The 15,785-nt window shown below is 40.3% G+C and overlaps 1 protein-coding gene across 25 annotated transcripts in view; it reads right to left on the bottom strand.

Annotated features, from left to right (window-relative positions):
* Window positions 1-1,872: 1,872 nt before the first annotated feature.
* Window positions 1,873-15,785, bottom strand: part of CCDC30 (coiled-coil domain containing 30) — a 118,664-nt gene continuing 104,751 nt past the window's right edge. For all 25 annotated transcript variants that reach the window (XM_072723650.1, XM_072723644.1, XM_072723646.1 and 22 more), the window contains 5 exons: window positions 14,868-15,009; window positions 11,430-11,566; window positions 9,328-9,442; window positions 2,590-2,654; window positions 1,873-2,235 (listed from right to left, as the gene is read on the bottom strand). In XM_072723650.1, the coding sequence (XP_072579751.1) occupies window positions 2,112-2,235; window positions 2,590-2,654; window positions 9,328-9,442; window positions 11,430-11,566; window positions 14,868-15,009 (583 nt within the window). In that variant the 3' untranslated portion in view covers window positions 1,873-2,111. The remainder of the gene's footprint in view (window positions 2,236-2,589; window positions 2,655-9,327; window positions 9,443-11,429; window positions 11,567-14,867; window positions 15,010-15,785) is intronic.

The following is a 15,785-nucleotide window of genomic DNA, read 5'->3' on the forward strand; positions in this document are numbered from 1 at the left end:
TGTGTTCTGTGTCCCCAGCTCTGAGTCCCTGTCGCGCACACACACCTACCTTCCAAACTGATAGCATATTAACTCCATGAAAGCAGAAACTGCTCTTGTCTGTCTTCGGACAAGACAAGGCTCCATGCGGGGAGCCCCACGTGGGACTCGATCCAAGGTCTCCAGGGTCACGCCCTGGGCTGAAGGCAGGTGCTCAACCGCTGAGCCACCTGCCCCCAGCTAGAGCTTTTAAAATGAACCTGCTTATAGATCATTCCTGGCCTCCCATCCTTAGCTCTAGTGCCTACTATTGAGTAGCCCATAGTGAGGATCCAATAAATAGATTCAATGAATTGAGTGAAAAAAGGTCACGTTGGGCAAGGCTTAGAGTCACAGCATGTATCTGATATCATAGCTATTGTGTCCTATATCCTTTGATCATCCTTTTTGGCCAGTTGTCTGCGGAAGCAGGGGTTACATGTAAAAACTCAATGTCTCAACTTAATGGTGTCTTTTTTATTTTTAGTTACTTTTCCTTTCCCCTTGGTATCCTTCTCTATCTCCAACTGAAGAGGGAGAAGAAAGAGTCTGAGGAGAGTAGGAGGGAGAGGAGCAGGATGGGAAGAAAGAACAGCAGGAGTCACCCTTCAGTATAGTTTATACCAACTATTCTAAAATAATTTTTTTAATTGGTAATATCCAATGTTGATGAGGTTGTGGAAAAACCAGTGCTAGTGAAAATAAATGATGATGCCTAGCATTTGTTAAGCAGCTACTAAGTTCTAAATACACATTTCATTTAATTTGGTCCTCACAACTCTATGGGACAGGAATGACTACTGTTCCCATTTATGGATCAAGAAATTGAGGCTTAGAGAGGTTGATCATAGGGGCACCAGTGGCTCAGTCGATTAAGCATCTGACTGCATCGCAATTCAGGTCTTGGTCTTAGGGTGGTGAGTTCAAGCCCCACATTGGGCTGCATGCTGGGTGTGGAGCCTACTTAATAAAAAGAAAAGACAAGAAAAAAAGTCTGACTATAGAAACATTATGTTGACACAATTTTTTCCTTTTTTTTTTTTTAAAGCAACGCTACAAGTGATATACCAAAACTGTATAACATTTGTGTCTTCTGGCCCATAACTGCCAATCTTTTCTGGAGTAACTCGAGAGAAAAGAAGAGTTATATTCGCAAAGACTTTCACCACAGCATAATCTCAAATAGTGAAAAAGCAGAAACAACTTGAATGCAAACAAGATAATTTATAGAACATCAACGTGATAGAATATCATGTGGCTACTGAAAGAATAATTATGAAGACTGCTGAAACACAGGAAAATGTCTTATGGTGTATATATATTTTTTTAAAGATTTATTATTTATTTATTTATTTATTTATTCATGATAGACATAGAGAGAGAGAGGCAGAGACATAGGAGGAGGGAGAAGCAGGCTCCATGCCGGCAGCCTGACTTGGGACCGGATCCTGGGACCGTAGGATGGCGCCCTGGGCCAAAGGCAGGCACTAAACCGCTGAGCCACCCAGGGATCCCGTTTTATGGCATATTATGCTAAAAATCAGACTGTGAAAATGAACATATAACAACCACTTAAAAAATATATGCATTTGAATAAGAACCAAAAAGGAATATATGAAAATAGTTGTGTTAAGAATGCCGGATTAGAGGAGATTTTTCTCTTTAAAATATTTGCTTTAATATGATTACATTGTTTTTACTTTTCAAAAATAATTAATACCCATGATAATAGGGGGAAAGTGCTGAATTAGACATATATGTGCTCTGCTGAACAGAACACTAAGTAAACCATTGAACTTAAGTCATTATTGATCAATACAAAGTTACTTGAGGATATCAAACACACTTGAGAAATCTATTTTTATAACTGGTTTAATGAATTTATCAGCAATTTCAAAGACTCTCAGTTGATGTCCAGTGGGGATCTGTGGTAATTCTTCTCCATGTCATGTTCCACCCTCACACCCAAGCTTTAAGTTAGCAGCTTCGATCAGTCTAGTTTTAGCCACCGGTGATTTTATGGTTCTGACTTTTGGTCTTGTTCTTGGATGCACTGTGTCTCTTTCAGAATAGTCACTTTTATGTATCCAGCTTCAGAATTCTGTGAACCCTAAAGAGACTTGGGGGACTTCAAGGTTTGCGATTGCTTCTTCTGACTTACGTTCCTCAAGCTCTTGAAGGTTTCTGACTGACTGTACCAAACCTCTTCCTGAAAAACTAAGAATGGCCATTTGTGAGGACTTTGTGAAAACAGGATCTCTTGATAGCACTCTGGGATTACAGGGATAAGGTATCAATTGGATTTCAGTTTTTTACAAGAGTCAAATACAAAGAAAGTCAAGTAACATTTACCTTAAATTTATGTTCAGGGATTACTTTCTACCTTAAGTCAAGATTCTGTCAGATATGGGGGTGAAGAGGTGGAAAAGAGAGAAGGAAATGGAAAAAGATTCAAGTACTAAGTATAGAAAAATCACCCCCAAATGCTATGCTTTGTCAAGCTAGCAACTCAGGAGGGGTTAGGCTGCCATGACTCTCAGGCTTGCAGATGATTGTCTTGACTTTACTAACCTGGAGCTTGATAAGGGCAAGATTTTACTCCATACTTCAAGTTCAGGGACATCATTAATTGTCTCCTAAAAGAAAAGAAAGGATTGCATATTTAAAATTATAAGCCATTGGCAATACGATCCTAAAATGTATGCTTTATATATATGTTTGGCTAAAGATTTAATTCACTTACCTCATACCTATTAGAATGGCCATCATTAAAAAAACAAAACAAAACAAAACAAAAACAAAAACATAAGAGATAACAAATCCTGGCACAGGTGTGGAGAAAAAGGAACCCTTGTGCACCATTGGTGGGCATCTACATTGGTGCAGCCACTGTGGAAAACAGTAGGGCAGTTCCTCATAAAACTAAAAACAGAAATGCCATATGATCCAACAATTCCACTTCTAGATATCCAGAGAAAATGAAATCACTGTCTGAAGATATCTGCACCCCACGGCCCCATGTTCATAGCAGAATTATTTACAACAGCCAAGACATGGAACCTAGGTGTCCATGGATTGATAAATGAATAAAGAAAATGTGATAAACACACATGGAATGTTATTCAACTATGAAAAAAGAAGGAAATCCTGCCATTTGCAATGACACGGATGTACCTTCAGAGAATTATTCTAAGTGAAATAAATCAGAGAAAGACAAATACTACATGATTTCACATATATGTACAATCTAAAAAAAAAAAATTCACAGAAGCAGAGATCAGATTTGTGATTGCCAGAGGTGAGGGTGTGGTGAATGGAGGAATTAGTTGAAGGTGGTCAAAAGGCAAAGACTTCCAATTATAAGATAAATTCTGAGGATGTAATATACACACTGAAGACAACATTTAACAGTACTGTACTGTATATTTGAGAGTTGCTAAGACAGTAGATCTTAAAAGTTCTCATCTCCAGGAAAAAAATTGTAACTATGTGAGGTGCTAGAGGTTAACTAATCTTATTGTGATAATCATTTTGCATTGCATGCATATATCAAATCATTATGTTATACAAATCAAAGTTACACTTTTTAACTTATGCATTGAATGTTATAAGTTAATTACACCTCAATAAAACTGAAAACAATGTATTCCCTAAATACCTATAGAATATATGGTAATTATAAATCTTACATTTTTACATTAGCACTTCCATTGTAAGCCTGCTTATTATATCTATTTTCCTACATGAATTACCTCATATTAGCTGATAAAAATCATTCTGTTTTATTTACTTAGGTAAGGTTTTACTTAGTACTCTGGTAAATATTTTCTGTCCCTTTAAATTATGAAAAAAGTATTTTTTTCATAAAATCTATGACTTTAAAAACCAAATACCCTTTCTCACAGAAACCAATCAACAGAGACCAAATTTTACATATGATTATGAGGGTTTAGTAATTCTCTGAAACTTGGACCTCTGTTTAACCTTTAATATAGGCCAGTTTGTTTCTGTGAGAAATTTTTAGTTATCCTGAAATAAATGAGAAACTTCTATAAGGAAGAAAAAACTAGCATTCGGAGAAATTTATAATCTGTGAAAAATATTACTAGACTAGAAGTTAGGAGAGCAAGGCTTGAATTCTGGCTCTACTAGTTGTTAGATTCTGATACATCCTGTCACCTCTCTGTGTTTTGCTTCCTACATTTAAAATGTAAGAATAACAATTAATACCTAATCGTTCAGGGGTATTGTGAAAATTAATTAACATAAACATATCTAACATATGGGAGGAACCCAATTAAGTGTTCAATATAGACACAAGTGTATGTATATGCAGTGAAAGAAAGAAGCTATATATATTTTAAAGATTTTATTTATTTATTCATGAGAGATATAGAGATAGAGAGACGCAGAGACACAGGCAGAGGGAGAAGCAGGCTCCATGCGGGGAGCCCGACTTGGGACTCGATCCCGGGTCTCCAGGATCACACCCTGGGCTGAAGGCGGCGCTAAACCGCTGAGCCACCAGGGCTGCCATTTTTTGAATGCCATTTATTTGCCAAGCAACACACTAGGTACTTTATATGCATTATTCTAATTATTCTACTTTATTGCCAGTAGCCATATTTGAAATTCATTCACTGATTCATTGATTCATTCATTCATTCTTGTGGAGATATAATTCACGCAATATACAACTCAGTCATTAAAGTGCACAATTTGGGGTGTCTAGGTGGCTTAGCTGGCTAGGCATCTGACTCTTGGTTTCAGCTCAGGTCATGATTTCAGAGTCATGCGATCAAGCCCTGTGTTGGGCTCCACACTCAGTATGGAGTCTGCTTGTCCCTCTCCCTCTGCTCCTTCCCCCTGCTTGCACTTTCTCTTTCTCTCTCTCTCTCTCTCTTATATATATATATATATAAATAAATAAAAGTAAAGTGTACAATTCAATGGTTTTTAGTACATTCACAGGGTTGTACAACCATTATTACAATCAATTTAAAAAATCTTCAGCACCCCCAATATAAACCTAATACCTTTAGCTACACCTCCCATCCCTAAATGATTCAGCCCTAAGCAACTACTCATCTACTTCTATGTTTATATAGTTGCCTATTCTGGATATTTTATATAAATGGAATTGTATAATATATGGTGACCGTTTTTTTCATTTCACATATCTTTAAACTTTGTCTGCATTATAACATGGATTAATGCTTCATTCCTTTTTATGGCTGAATGATATCCTGTTGTATGGATGGATATAACACATTTTATTTTATCCATCATCTGATAGACATTTGGATTGTTTACTTCTTGGCTATTATCAATAATGCTGCTCTAAGTCTTTATATACAGATTTTGGTGTGGAACAACCACCTTTGAGTGTTATTACTACATTTTCCCAGATTAGGGAACTAGAAAGTGAATTAGGTTTCCTTTCTTCACACAGCTAGTAAAATGCTGAGCTGGGATTTGAGACGTGAGGTGCTTTGAGAAAATATATCAAGGACACAAAGCCATATTTTGAGAGGGGAGGATTCAGAAAAAGCTTTATGGAAGAGAAGATATTTAGTTGAATTCTGAGGGATAGTAGGAACCAGCCAAGAGAAAATCTGGTGGAGGGAAGTCATAGGAGAAGGCAGTGGAGGGAGAGGGGTTTCCTAGAAGAGCCTAAAGCTGATAGAATATAGAATTCAAAGACCTGTACAATGTGGAACCCTAGAGTGGAGAGGGGAACCAATGAGAGATAAGAAGGGTGAGAGTGGCAGAGGCCAGGTTGTGGAGAATATGAAGACTGTGTTGGAAAATTTGGGTTTTATCAACAAGACTGTGTTAAGTCATTGAATAGCTTTGAGTCATAAGCTCAGATTATATTTTGTAAAGACCCCTCTGGCTATAGACTAATAGAACAAAAGGACTTCAAAAGACAAAAGCCAGGAAGATGGGATGTGTCTTTCCAAGTAAGGAAAATATATGATACAGAGGGAGGAAACTTCAGAGCTTTGGGTGAAACAGCAAATAGATCTGTTTCATTTGATCAAGTTTGTTTGATGTCAGAAAGTTATTTGGACCATGGGAAGTTCCTGTGTGGCTTCAGTTCTTCTGGCTTAGACATCAACAACTCTGGAAGCCTTCTCTAACTACCCCAGACAGGTCTAGATGCCATTCCACCTGCTTTCACAGCATTCTGGGCCTACCACTATTGAGGTGCTTTTTTTTTTTTTAATCTTTATTTTTAATTTAATTAATTTATGATAGTCACACAGAGAGAGAGAGAGAGAGAGGCAGAGACACAGGCAGAGGGAGAAGCAGGCTCCATGCACCGGGAGCCCGACATGGGATTCGATCCCGGGTCCCCAGGATCGCTCCCTGGGCCAAAGGCAGGCGCCAAACCGCTGCGCCACCCAGGGATCCCTATTGAGGTGCTTATCACAGTATATGGTAGATATGACTTTCACTCTCACTAGGGCTGAGTGCAGGGAGCGCAAACACTGTATCTTGTACATCACCATATCCAAACCACAAGGGGGACAGTGTGAAACCTGGCACACTCTATATGCCTAATAAATATTTATTGAATGAATGAACTTTATCTGATAGACAAAGCAAGTCTCTGAAACTCTGTGAGATGAAGAACTACGAAGGCAGGCAGTGTTTCGTTAAGATTACTCTGGAGGCATGGGCAGGACAGATTACGAGGGAAGAGTGAAAGGAGATGAGTGAAATTGTTGCTGTAACCCAGGTACTAAGTGCTTGGGATATGGAGGGTAACACGATGAACATAGCTCCTGCTCTCATGGAGTTTACAACCCAAAAGAGAGAAAGATGGGATTACAATGCAGGAAGCAACATGGTCTCTTACCAGCCTATGTCTCCAGGTATGCCAATATCCCAAATGGGAAACAGTAGACTTGGGGTATTACAAGGTAATGGCTAAGAACAGAGAGAGTTGGTTTCAGTCCTTGCTCTTCTATTTATTAGCGATATGCCTTGGGCAGTGATGTCACTTCACCTCACTAGAGCTCAATTTCCTGAGCTGTGAAAATGGCAAGATTATTTTGTAGATTAAAAGAGATAATGTACATAAAATGCTTAGCAAAGTACCAGGCGCATAGCAAGCACTCAATAAATGTCAGACTCTCACCATTTTAGTCTCTGAGGTGTTGCAAGGAAAGAGGAGATCTAGGATATGTCTGATCTCTATATCTGATCTGTTTGTAGTATGATACTCAATCATTGAGAATCAAGAGACGTGGGAAATGTCAGCAGTAGCTGTGTGACTCAGGTACATCATTAACCTCTCTCGAGTTTCATCGCCTTCCCATATAAAATGAGGGGACTGAAGTGGAAGATTCTTAAGATTCTAAGTTTAAAAACAATTTTGGAGTTGTTTTAACACATATGAAGATGTTACCAGTTGGTACTTTTGTTCCACATGAAATGTGGAGTTTGATATACCGTAGTCCTGACCCATGTCACATTTCTTATCTTGTTTGAGCATAATATGGTGGCAATCAAAGCTATTGGTCCTAGTATATACTCCATTAAGGCTCTAAGTCCGTACCTATAAGACTATAATGCTTATTCATGTATGTCTGTCCTTCTCTACTTAACTAAAGATTTCAAGAAAAAGGGTCTATCTTCATATTCCTAGGATTTAGCATAGTTCCTAAAACTGATAAATATTTGCTGAATGAATAAGTATATTGTGAATGGCTAGACAATTGAGAACAGTTGTAGCTCAAGCAAAAACATAAACTGTTGGAAATCAAGCCCATAATCTGGCAGTTCTACTTTTGACAAAATCTACAAAACAACTCCTATGCCTTAGGAATAATTACCTTTATTTTATTTTTTAAAAAAATTTTTTACCTTTCTTTTAAAAAAGATTTTGTTTATTTACTTAAGAGAGAGAGTGAGCAAGAGCAAGAAGTTGGGGGAGGAATAGAGGGGGAGAGAGAGAGAGAGAGAGAGAGAGAGAGAGAGAGAATGAGAGAGAGAGAATCCCAAGCAGATTCTGTGCTGAGTGTGGAACCTGATATGGGGCTTGATCCTGCAAACCTGAGACCATGACCTGAACTGAAATCAAGAGTTGGATGCCCAACTGACTGAGCTACGCAGGGACCCCAGAAATAATCACCTTTCTGAGAATAAATCAGATGTGGGTCTTATGCTCATACCAATAGTACCCAACAAACAGAATCTACATGAAATATCTTGGGAAGAAACATCTAGCAGATGATATAAACCAGGGGAGAAAGCAAGCAGCCTCTGAAATCCTGGATTCAGAATGCAACTCTGTTCACTGAAGTCCCTTTTGCTGACACATTGACCAGCCAGACTCTGGACCTTCTCTGAACCTATACTATTTGCCACAGCTGTCTGGACTCTGCTACTTGTCTACTTGGATTTCTGTACATTAATTGCTTTTCTCTGACTCCAATGTTCTCCTCAGGCTTGACTCATTGCCAGACCAGACTATCTCCATTTACCTCTCTGAGCCTCAGACTGCTCATTTCTCAGGGCTAGAATAATCCATGGCAAACAGATTTGAGAATGAGGCATACATGTGAGAATATTTAAATTCATTCATTCCCAAATATTTATGGAGCACCTGTCTATAGATACAATGACAGATGAGATACAATACTTGCCCTTCAGGATCTCACTGCTGAGTTAATGAGATAGAGAAGAAAAAAGGCAATGATGATATAGTGTTAAGGAAGAAGCTATGAGACATGTATAAATCTCTTTGGGATAATGTAGGGGGAGAGTGTTTACTAAAAGCTGACCCAGGGGTGCCTTGGTGGGTCATTCAGTTGGGGATCTGACTCTTGATCTTAGCTTGGGCCTTGATCTCAAGGTCCCAAGCTGACCTAATAAAGAGCAAAGTTGGCCAAAAGGAGTCTCAGAGTCTGTTGCTCTGGTGCAGCCAATGAGCCTCTTTGCCACAGTCCACTATGAGGCCAAGTGCAGCCTACAGCTACATGAAGATGAAGGGAAGGGACACCTGGGTGGCTCAGCAGTTGAGCGCCTGCCTTCAGCCCAGGGCATGATTCCAGAATCCCAGAATCGAGTCCCACATCAGGCTTCCTGCATGGAGCCTGCTTCTCCCTCTGCCTGTGTCTCTGCCTCTCTCTCTCTCTCTCTCTCTCTGTGTGTGTGTGTGTGTCTCTCACGAATAAATAAATAAGATCTTTTTTTAAAAAAGGAATATGTTTAAAAACAAAGATGAAGGGAAGAGACAGCACAATAACCTTGGCAACTAGGCTTCATATGAAGGACACGCAAAAGCACACATCTTACCTTTTCTTCATAAATCTGCATGCTCTTTATGATTCGCTTTAAGAAGCCAACGTGCTGTGTAAGCCGGAGGCTGATTTCCCGCAATTGCTTATTTTCTTGATCCAGAAGAAAGACTCTAAGAATGAGATAGATCACAGGAATAATTGAAACTTTCTGTATAATTACTAAAACTCAACACTATGTCCCATTTCCCACCAGCTCTGGGTCCTAGCCCACTGCCTAGATTATGTTTGGCAGAATGATTCCCACCATGTTCCAAGACCAAGTAGGAACTAATAAGCTTCTGGACCATACATAGTCATTAAGAACATATTGAGAACAGAGACATACCATATGCAAGAGTGTGGAAGGCACAGTTCTAGCCCTAGAGAAATGTGATGAAGGATATGGTCCCATTTAGGGGTGGGACTGAAACAAGAGACTCTGCATCCCTTCAAATATTGTAGCTACACAGCCTGCATCTGGTTCTAATCTCATGCAGTCCTCCCATACTTTTGTAGCAGTAGCGTAGCAGCAGTAGTAGCAGCAGAAGCAGTAGTAATAGTAGTAGTAGCAGCACTAGTATTAGTAGTGGCAGCAGTAGCAGTAATAATAGTAGTAACAGCAGCAGCCATAGTAACAGTAACAGTAATAGCAGCAGCATCAGTAGTAGTGGTAGTAGCAGCAGTAGTAGTGGTACTAAAAGCAGTAGTAGCAGCAACAGTAGCAGTAATGGTAATAGTAGCAGCAATAACAGCAGCAGCTGTAGTAATAGCATTAGTGGTAGTAGCAGCAGCAGTTGTAATAGCAGCAGTAGTAATAGTAGTAGTAGCAGCAGTAGTATTAATAGTAGCAGCATTAGTAGTGGTAATAGTAGCAACAGAGTAATAGCAGCAGCAGCAGTAATAGTAGCAGCAGCAGCAACAGCAGTAGCAGTAGTGGTAGCAGCAGCAATAGCAGTAGTAATAGTAGAAGTAGAGCAGCAGTAGTAGCAGCAGCAGCAGCAACCTTTTACCACGTACTTACCATGTGTTACGCACTGTAACCACCCACAGAGTAAACACTTAAAACCGCTCATGTATTGGCTCATTCGATCCTCACAACAACTCCATGAAATCACTATCATTATGGAGCCCATTTTACAGATGAGGAAACTGAAGCCCAGAAAGAAGCAACTTGTTTAAAGACATAAAAACCAGAAAGTCACAGAACTGAGATGCCAATCCAGATCTTTCAGACTTCTAAGCCTGAGTTCCTAACCAATATTCCAGGCTCACTCTCCAGGGCCGTGGTTTACTTGGGACACATGAGGGTACAACAGTGTGGGTCGGAGATTTGTGTTTGAGTTCTGGTTCTGCCACTTACTAGCTGTGTGATCCTTGGCAAATTACCAAACCTGAGCCTCAGTTTTCTTATCTGTAAAAGGAAGGAGCACCCTGTAGAAGAAACTTACTCCAGTTTCTGGAGTAAGTAAACTGTAAGTAACTGTAAGTAACTCTTGTAAGTAAAACATACAAGTCCAATCCAGATGGCCAGAGTGTGTCTTTAGGAGGGTCAGATGAGAACATCATTAATGTTAAGGCACGGGTAATAAGTCAGTTGTGTTGGGAATGTCAGAATCAATGACATAGTTTGAGAAGGGCAGTGGCTTATATAGAGTATATTCAAGGGGAGACACAGATAATAAGAGATAATCAGAGACTCCCCAGGCCTGCCCGGAGAAGTGTGTGTCCACAATAGCAGAAAGGAGAGTTCCAGGCTACTGGACAGATCTCCCCACAGACTGTGGGCTGTAGGGCCAAGCTACTGAGGTTCGCACACTACTGTGTCACTGACCAAGCTGCCTGAGCTCCCGAACCTTTCTGGACCTTAGCTTTCTCACCTATAAACTAAGGCTAATCCCAGAGCATCCCTCGTGGATTGGTGTGAGGCTTGGTGAGAGAGCGAACTTACATCAGTGCCTAGCACATAGTAAATGCCCCCAAAATGTTATCACTATAGCTATTATTGGTGACTCTATGTGTTAAGATCAACCCATTCTCTTTGCCCTAATTCTGTGCTCTTTGGTGAAGGAGAAACCTCTATGGAGAATTCACTGGCTCCTCAGGCAGGATCGCACCTACCTGTTCTCAACTGAAGATATTACACATTTGTTGCTGTGGGTTAATTGTTCTTGGTCTAGGAATTGTTCCAGAAGTTTCCTTTTCTCTAGGAGCAGTATATCATTTTGAGCAATGACCTGGTCCCGGAATGCCTTATCCTAGAGATCATAAAGCCCCTTGTTACTGCAGGAGGAAGAATCACGAAATGGACAGCAAATTTCCTCTTTTTATTTTTCCTCTCTTGCCCCCTAGGTTGTCTTCACCTATTTGCTGATGTTGCCAGCTATATAGTTCTTTTGTTGATTTTGTTCATTTTAGGTCCTGCTTTTTTTTTTTTTTAACAATTAATCATTCTTCTGGCTAACAGTTAAAAATATCTGAGCACTCAACTTCCAGTAAGATCCCAAGGCTTTCATGTATATTCTAATATCACAGGGTATCAAATCACTAACAAATACAACTGAACCCCCTAAAGCTTCAGTTTGACATTTTTCCTTATAACACATCTCCGTCTGCAATGTGGTGATAGTCTTAGGCAAAGAGAAGAGGTGGGAATTTAGCCCTCAAACTTGGCAACCAGCGTCAGGATCTTAGTTGGCTTGGCAAATCAAGCAGGTAAGCCAGCTACTGAGAATATCTTTGTGGAGATCAGCCCAAAGAGACTTCTAGCTTGACACCAGGTTTCATTTCCTACCAACAATTTTCCAAAAAGCAATAGCTAGCAAAGCTATAGCTAAAATGATAAAGAAGGGTAGCTTGTGAAAAAATACTAACGTTTTTATATTGAAAGAGTCAGTGGATATTAATAAATATCACTGTTGGTGAGGAGTTCAGAAGCTCAAAAGTGTAGACTTGCCCTTTTCACATCAGTGATGACCTGTCACTGGTAAGTGCCTTCACCCTTCTGTGTTTGTTCCCTACCTGCCAAAGGCAGGAGTGAGTGGGGATGGGAAGAGAATAATGAGCTGCTGGCAGATGGTGAATCATAGAGTTAAGAGGGGCAACTTTCTTACTATCTTTTAAATAAGGCACCGATATAGATCATCCAGAAAAGACTCCATCTATTATTCAAGAATTGTAAGAAAGGATATGACATTATGTTCTGAAACAAACCACTCCAGATTTTAAAGTCCCGCAGCCAGGACCCTTCAATGTCTAACAATAGTCTTGTCTGCTCTTATTTAAGTACGTTTTTGGTTAAGGACTGAGAATAGAAGCAGTCATCCCACTGATAATACTCTGCAGTTACAACTGGATTAGAAAGGAATCTGGATGGGGCAGGCTCCTGAAACTCTGCCCTTTGGAAATGCCTTATTCTTTGAACCAGAAAATCAGGACATTTGCTCTAATAAAAGGATAAAACATTTGGAGAAATTTGGTTTGGATGTTTACAACAGGCAAGAGACTCAACAGGCTCACTGTATAAAGAGAAGGCTGAAGGAATGAAGTCCAAAAAAAGCGGCATTACTTTCTGGAGACTTGGTACTTGGAAGGTGAGCCCAGCTCTGGTCCGTGGGCTCTAAAATAAGTAAAATCAGGATCTCCAGGTTTGTACCACTGTGGCATTAGTATTTCCTATTCTATTAACAATTTCTCTTGTGAACTGACATATACCAATTAACATGTTTCTAAGAGAGGATATACCAAGAGAGAAGAAAATAACATCTATGTATAGTTGTCTGTGTCAGGTGCCACTCCATGGCATTTCCTATTTTAACTGCATAAAAGCCTTATGAGGTGGGGATTAGTTCTGGCATTTCATGATGGAAAACAATACCCAGAGACTTGTGCCAGGTCACAGAACTATTCAGTGGCAAGTCAAGATTTTGTATCTAAGGCCAAAATCCACAGCACCCTTCAATGACAGTAGGCAAAGGGACCAACTGCCCTTCCTTAGCTCTGCATATTTGCCATCTCCAGAGTATTTCCTGGAGATCTGTTGTTCTCTGGGTAGATGTGTCAGATTCCCAGGGCTGCTGTAACAAATTACCACAAACTGGATGGCTTTAAACAACAGGACCTGTTTTTCTCACATGTCCGGAGGCCACAAGCCTAAACCTGGGAGTGTTGGCTGGGTTAGTTCCTTCTGCCTCTCTCTCAGCTTCTGGTGCTTACAAGCAGTCCCTGGTGCTCCCTGGTGTAGCTGCATCACCCCAACAGCTGCCTCCACCATCATGCAGCCTTCTTCCCCTATGTGTGTCTACATGTGCTGGCTCTTCTCATAAGGACACCAGTCATACTTGATTTGGGGCCAACTCTAATCCACTATGACCTCATCTTAACTAATTACACCCGCAAAGGCCTTATTTCCAAGTTAGAGCACATTCTGAGGTTCTGGGGAGACACAAGTTTGTGGAGGACGCTCTCTAACCCAGCACAGTCAGGAAGAAAGTAAACATGCCTGCTGAAAGTAGGAGGCTGTTTCTGTCATGTAACCCTAGGAGTGGAAGGCAGGCAGTACAAGAACGTGGCAATGCAGAAGTAGGCTGATATTTCTGGTGGGCCCATGAACCAGGATTGCTACTTTCATCTGTATACTTTTGTGTACTTTTCCTAGTTGTGAGTCTAACCTAGATCTGAGTCTTTAAAAGTTTGACAATTTCGTGCCCAAATAGAAGGATACAGCAAAATCCAACTTATTTTCCTTTCTCACTATAGCGTGGAGTATCAGGAGGATTTTTTTAAAACATTGGTGACCCATCTGTTATAATCCAAAAATGTTTTATTGTGTGTAGTCTAGAATTCTTAACCATCCCATAATAGCCCATGGAATGACTGAAACTGCATGAGTTCTTTTGGGATCCTTGGCACACACATAGCAATGAGTATTTTAGGAGCGAGCACAGAGTTTTCAAAATTCTGATGGGCTAAGGATCTCAAGAAGGGAAAACATTACTGGCTCTCCACTTTGAATTCACATAGCTTAATGATCTCCAGACCATTCTGCAGTTGATTCCATGCCATCTGTGTCATTTTCTTCCTGCCTACCACTAAGTCACAGGGGCAATGGGACAAGGATGAAGTAGCCATGAATATTGAGAAAAAAAGCCTAGAGACACTACACAAGCATTGATAAAGGAACATGAGTCACCCACTTTCTCTGCCATTTAAAACTGACAGAAGTTCGATGCAAACTGAGCGCAATATGAAGTAGGAATGAGTTACTGAGGGTCCTTTGGAAGTCTCTGCTGATGCATTTAAGAGAAGACATTTTCATTTGAAAACAAGACACTGATTGGGGTCAGAAGGGCAGGGTATTTTCAGTGTCTGATCCGTTTTAGCAACACCATGAGTCTTACTTTTTTTTTTTTTTTGGCAGAATTACACCGAAAGAAGGTGCAAGGGAAAGAAATGAGAACCTAGGGTATGAAGAGATTGCAAGATAATTAAAGCAGGATGGGACTTTCTCGAATGAGCCGAGCCACAGCACATCAGGGAGCTCTTCACATTTCTGCTCACCTTTTCCTTTTCTTGATGCAAAATTCTGATTTCATGTTCCAGTTTTTCAATTTTCTTATCTCGTAGTTCTACTTCGTGAACTAAACGGTCCTTAACTCTGCGAAGTTTGGCTTTGTGGTGCTGATGTTTCTCATTATAGTTCCTATAAAAGTAAATTTAAACAGAGTGCAGCTGAGCAGAGTGAAAGTTTATGTTGCTTCCTCAGTACGCACCTTTCTTAGGTTTCCTTCTCTTGCTTTCTTGAGGCCTGCCACCAGATGTGGATACTTGTCCTGCCTCACATCTGTAGGACATCTGGCCCCCAAGGTAGGGGAATGGACCAAGGGTAACCTCCTAAATAGCAGCAGGTTTAGTCACCCCCAACTCAGGAAACTCTTTGACATCTATTTCTGATTCCTGCTCCATGGAATCAGTAGTTGAGTTCCTAGTTCTTGGTTATATGCTTGGACAGTGATAAACCCACTTCAACCTCCGATAACTGAGTCCACTCTCAGTCCTTGCCTGAGTCTGGACTTCTGAAGGCCAATTCTACGTAGGTCTCTGCTCAAGACTCTAATTCAGATTCCGACATAAATCAAACTTACCGCCAGCAAGCCCATGAGAAGATACTATACTCAACATCATTAGCCATTAAGGAAATGTAAATCAAAGCTACAGTGGGATACCTCTCCACACCCCCTAGACTGGCTAAAATAAAACAAACAACAACAAGTGCTAGGAAAGATGCAGAGAGATTGGAACTCTCAAACACTGCTGGTAGGAATGTCAAACGGTGCAGCCTCTTTGGAAAAAGCCTGAAAGTTCTTCAAATGGTTCAGCAAAGAGCCCTGGGACCTAGCAGTTCCACCCCCAAGAGAAAGGAAATGAAAACACATCCATGTGAAAACTTGTATATGAATATTCATAGTAGCACTATTC

Source organism: Vulpes vulpes, chromosome 10 (genome assembly GCF_048418805.1).
Source record: "Vulpes vulpes isolate BD-2025 chromosome 10, VulVul3, whole genome shotgun sequence".
Classification (NCBI taxonomy): domain Eukaryota; kingdom Metazoa; phylum Chordata; class Mammalia; order Carnivora; family Canidae; genus Vulpes; species Vulpes vulpes.